The following is a 5575-nucleotide window of genomic DNA, read 5'->3' on the forward strand; positions in this document are numbered from 1 at the left end:
ACCCTGTGAACAGAAGTAAGAATTAGGCATCAAATGGTCCCAGCTCCACTACTAATTAGCTGTTATGTCCTTGTGTACTTCAAGTCTCTACACTTCAATTTTCTCATGTATAAAATGGGGATAAAGGAATTTTGTAACAATCAAATGAGATAATTTATATAAAACACTTATCTTAGTATTTGGCAGAGTGAAGCCCAAAATAACTGTTACCACTGTGACTGTAATTATTACTGTTTTGTTATTTAAGGGAAGTAAATACTTTCAAGCTCTCAAAGTACATTTGTTTGTTTTGCTACAAAATGTGAAGCTAAGAGTTGGGTTAAAAAATCATGCTACATAGCCCTGGCCAGGTGGTTCAGTTGATTGGAGCACTGTCCTGTACACCAAAGGTTACAGGTTCAATTAATTAACAAATTAACTTGGTACAGAGGTAGCCTTAAATTTCAGAAAATATAAAATGTTTCCACGTTAGCAAAATTTTACATGTTACATAAATTGGACACATTATAAACTGGATAAATTACATAGTTAACCTCGATGAGGGGCTGGGGGGATGAGAAGAGATATACCGAAGAACTTACAAACTTATATGCATAGCCCATTGACATGGCAATAGGGTAGTGAAGAAGGGGGAGGGGAAGGGGCTTAGAGAAAGGGGGGAAAGGGGAGGAAATGGGAGATACTGTAATACTATCAACAATAAAAAAAAATTTATAAGTAAATTGAAAAAAAAAAAAGAAAGTAGTAGGTAGTGGGGAAGACTGGCTAGGAGTAGAAAATCACAGATGAGCCCCACAAAAATATAAATATATAAAATGAACTGCTGTGTCTTAATATTTATCTTACCATCAAGTGTCTGATAGATGTGAAGTCCTGCTGGTACAAACTTTGCAACACTAAGGACCATGTCTCCTTCCCAAAATTCTAACAGCTACAGAATATTTGTAAAAGAAAAAGAGAACAAGAAAAATAACATATCACATTTCCAGACTAAATAAGACAGGTAATGTGCCAATATACATATGTGGAAGATACAGAGAGCAAACAAATGAATACCCCCATCCCACCCAAAAGGGAAAGTAAGGAAAGAAGATATCACTCATTATTACATCAAAGATGTTAATCTCCCCCATTAGTGATGGAAAAATCTTGGCTTACACAAAGGGCACAACCACCATCTAAACAATTCTATGTAACTTATGGGAAGACACTTTTATCAGAGGCAAACTGACCAACGTGCCAGCTCAGGAATCTGTCCAAAAGAGCAAAATGATTTAATCAGTGCTGTTCAGAAAAAGCGGCACTAACTCTAACACCTGAAAGGAATGCTTCCCATTATAAATTTAAACCGTGTAACAGATTATCGGGGGTTTGTTTTATAAGTTTGTAGATCCAAGACTTTGGGGACTGTGGTAATCTCTACAAAATAACATCACCCATAAAGATTAGTTCTATTTAGTCTCTCTCCACAATACCACAAGACAGTGGTATTGTGAAGAAATTTCACATTTATAAGCAATTAGTTAACTGTCAATCTCACAGCCTCTTGCCAGTGGCTGGCTTCTGAGATAACAGACCTGCACTTTAAGGTCCTTTTCATTTATCACCAAATGTCATCTTAGGTCAGATCCCCAACTCCACTTCATCAACACTGCCAGGACTGGCTCCGAAATAAATTTTTAATGCAAAAGTTCAGAAATATTAGACAATTTTAGAAATCCTGATGCTAATCCAACATTTAAATATAATTCAAATCAACTAAAGTTAAAAAAAAAAACTGGCCTGCTTTTCTTTGTACAATAGGAAAGTCAAAAAAGGGCTAATAATTTTAGTAATTGATAGTTTTTCAGAAAATTCAATTATTTCCGGAAAAGAAAAAAAAAAGCTTACATTTTCTGTTTCTCTTTTCCTAGATCAGGAAGTACAGTGGGGAGAAGAAAGAGTAGGAAGACCAGGACAGGAATCCTAGTTCCACCACTAACTAGATGTCTGACCTCAGACAATCACAGATAAATCACTATCTCTTCATCTTGGGGTTAGCTTGTCCCAGGAGGTTAAAGAACCAAATGACATAATTAATATGAAAGCCCTGGGGGTAAAATAAAGAGCAGTCTTGTTATTGTCATTAAAATACAACTGGATAAATTATTTGGAAAAAGTGATTACGACAATGTTTGACTGTAAACCAGTAGGTATTTTCCTTCACTTAGCAATCCTATTAATAAACTAGAGGCCCAGTGCACAAAATTTGTGCACGGGTAGGGTCCCTAAGCCGGGCCAGTGATCAGGGCTGGCCAGGGCCTTCCTTCATTCCGCACTGCCCCCTGCTGATCACTGCACATCATAGCAGGCGGTCAACTCCCAAGGGGACAATTTGCATATTAGCCTTTTATTATATAGGATGCTATTCTGTACTGAAAGGTAGAAGTGAGCTGCTTTTATTTGTTCAGTAGTTCTTAGTTTTAGACAACGTGCTTATCTTTATCTCTTCATTACCTTTAAACACACTTTTTAAAAAAATATATATATTTTTTATTGATTTTTTTACAGAGAGGAAGGGAGAGGGATAGAGAGTTAGAAACATCGATGAGAGAGAAACATCGATTAGCTGCCTCCTGCACATACCCCACTGGGGATGTGCCCGCAACCAAAGTACATGTCCTTGACCGGAATCGAACCCAGGACCCTTGAGTCCGCAGGCTGATGCTCTATCCACTGAGCCAAACCAGTCAGGGCTAAACACACTTTTTACATTAATTTTTTAAAAAAGGGACAACTTGGTACTCTCAACCCAAAATAAAATATGCCAGTTTGATTCTGCCCCTGCAAAGCTCCTGCAGGACTATGCCTTGACTGGAAGAGAAATCTCTCTCTAAAAGACTGACCAGTGAGGGGAGAACACCTGAGCCATCCCTCTATGGAACTGGCCGATTTTCCCAAGCAGCTTTGAAAAATAGTCATATCTTAAATAGGATTTTTGAAAAGAAATCCAGCTTGAGGTGGACCTTAATGTCTAACTTAAGAGGAAGTGCAGGTAAATTACCTGAAATATTGATTGTCGAAGATCTCCCAAAGTTTTTCTTTTATCGAAGGTTAAATCCCACACGCTTTCTGTTTGAGAGACTACTGGGTGCAGGGCTCCATTGAAGAAATGATAATGAGGGCCCAGGTGGAGATGCAATTCAAAGATATTGTTTGTAGAATCATATTCTGTCCTTTAAAGAGGCATAAAAAGTACATAAATGCTATGTTTTTACAACAGGTTCATTTCAAACCAAAAATATTTGATTTACAATATAAATAAGTTCTCCATTCCACCTAAGTTAATTATAATTAACATCATTTTTCCATGCTCCAAAATGACTCATTTCAGCTTCTCAATAGCAAAATTTCAGCTCTGCCACCATGCATTCCAAGGAAAATGTATTTTAACGTACATTGTACAATGTTACTCTGAATACTGACACTCAAACTCTTCCAATCCTGAGATTATAAACAAAATGCTAGAAACCTGCTCCTAATAACTGTGAAGTATCAGATTTACAAACTTTTAATTCATCCTGACTTCCACTAGCTCCTTGGAATATCTGAGGTTGAACTAATAATCCTCCTGAGTCTACTCCCTCCAGGCCCAATGTCCTCAGCAGCAGCCTTGAAGCATGGTGCCCAACACTCTACTCCAGGCATTTGGGCCAATGGAGAGTGGAGGAGACTTTGCCACCGCCCAGGTACTTCTGACACAGTCTATTAATGTGGTCAAAGACAGCATCAGCTTTTTTGATGACCACATGACTAAAATCTCTTGTTGTTCTTTTGTTTGTTTGTTTGTTTAATACCATCTGCTAAGCCACACCACTCATGCAGGTTATTTTTCATCCTTAAGATATCTTACTCTTTTAAGTTTTTAAATTTTTAGTGTTTGATTTTTGAGATTTCCTTTCATCTTGGCTTGCCATTCAATCTACCTGCTATTTTCTCCCCAGGTTCAAGGCAATGATAAAAATGTTGAACACACCCCTGCTACATAAGCAGCCACCTCGGTCCACGAAAAGATCATGGGACTTCCATTTCTCTAACCCAATACCACACAGACTATGTCAGAGAGCAAATAAAGAACCAATTCTTCAGGGGCCAAGATTAGACATCCAAAGAAAATAATGCTGAGACCATTAAGTTCTCACAAAACACCCCCTTAATAATCCATTACCAGTTTTTGACCAAGATTGACAGTAAGCCCCATAGTTTGTAGAATCTACATTTCCTTCCTTTGCCCACCTCTGTTCTTCTGCCAGTTCTCCACAACTACTTAAATATGATGGGTGATTTTCACAGCAGGTTCTCTTTGTTCCAAGGGAATAACCTGACAGGCTAGGATACAATTCATTTAGCTAACTATGTGCTCACAGATTTCTCTAGTCTTCTTAGGCTTCAATTCTTACTTAGCAATGGCCATTTACATGTCATTATTTCATTCACTCTCACATGATAAGGGTAATTTCAAAGTCAAAAATAATCTCACTATAAAGATTCAGCTGAAAACCAATATTGGCATTAACTAGATGACTTTTTTCTTTCTTAATTTTCATTATTAAATACTTAAGACCTAATTTAGATTAATTCTCCAGAAAAACCATTCAATCTCTAAAAGTAAGTTAGTTACCTTTTTGTTTGCAGTTCAATGTTGGCTGCATCCATTTCATTCAGCAAATGACATGGAACCCTGTATCTTGGATTAGCTCGAGCTGTGGACAAAAATTTTTCATTAACTTGTGCTGACTAAATGAAAACTGGTTGCTGAAAATTAGCAAGGAAAACTAGAAAGCTTTATCTGTGTGAACAACCATTTTCTCTGGATCTCAGTTTTCCATCTGAAAAATGAAAACATTAGAACAAATGACAGGTACACAGTTCCTTAGGTCAAGTTAGAAGAATTCCACTTTTTCAACTCTCCTTAAATATACCTTTTAAAATGAACACCAACTATTTTCTTTTTGATAATAATTGTAATAATCTGTCACTGTAAAAATTCTGAAAATCATTTAAAAGTTGATATTACCTATAATCTCATTCCCAAAAGATACCGCTAAAATATATACTTTTGGTCTTTTTTTCTATACTACACAATGTGTCTTGTATACACACACACGCACACACACACACACACTTATTTAAAGCAATTAAATTTGTTACAAAATGGAATTATTTTCAACAAATCTGTAACTTGCTTTTTCATTGCATATACTGTTGAGTATTTTTCCAAAGCTTTAAATGACTGCAGAGTTGTCCATTCTTTAAATAGCATAATTAATCTAACCAATCTTTCTGTTAGACATTAAGGTGATTTCCATTAGTCATTATTACAAAACAATGGGATTAACAAACATCTTTGAACATAAAGTTATACACAGCTCTGACTATTTCAAGACAAATTTGTAGAAGTAGCATTAATTTAAGGGTTTTAAACACATACAACCAAATTGGCTATATTACTTTATATGCCTACTAGCCATAGAGGAAATGCCAACCGTTGAGCATCAGAATCTTAGAAATATTTGACTTGGTAGGAAAAGAGCGT

General features: G+C 36.3%; 1 protein-coding gene across 6 annotated transcripts in view; it reads right to left on the reverse strand.

Annotated features, from left to right (window-relative positions):
* USP40 (ubiquitin specific peptidase 40) overlaps positions 1–5575 on the reverse strand; it is a 73811-nt gene that overhangs the window by 38222 nt on the left and 30014 nt on the right. For all 6 annotated transcript variants that reach the window (XM_006760451.2, XM_006760450.2, XM_006760449.2 and 3 more), the window contains 3 exons: positions 4661–4742; positions 3044–3215; positions 847–931 (listed from right to left, as the gene is read on the reverse strand). In XM_006760451.2, the coding sequence (XP_006760514.1) occupies positions 847–931; positions 3044–3215; positions 4661–4742 (339 nt within the window). The remainder of the gene's footprint in view (positions 1–846; positions 932–3043; positions 3216–4660; positions 4743–5575) is intronic.

Source organism: Myotis davidii, unplaced genomic scaffold (assembly GCF_000327345.1).
Source record: "Myotis davidii unplaced genomic scaffold, ASM32734v1 scaffold370, whole genome shotgun sequence".
Lineage (NCBI taxonomy): Eukaryota > Metazoa > Chordata > Mammalia > Chiroptera > Vespertilionidae > Myotis > Myotis davidii.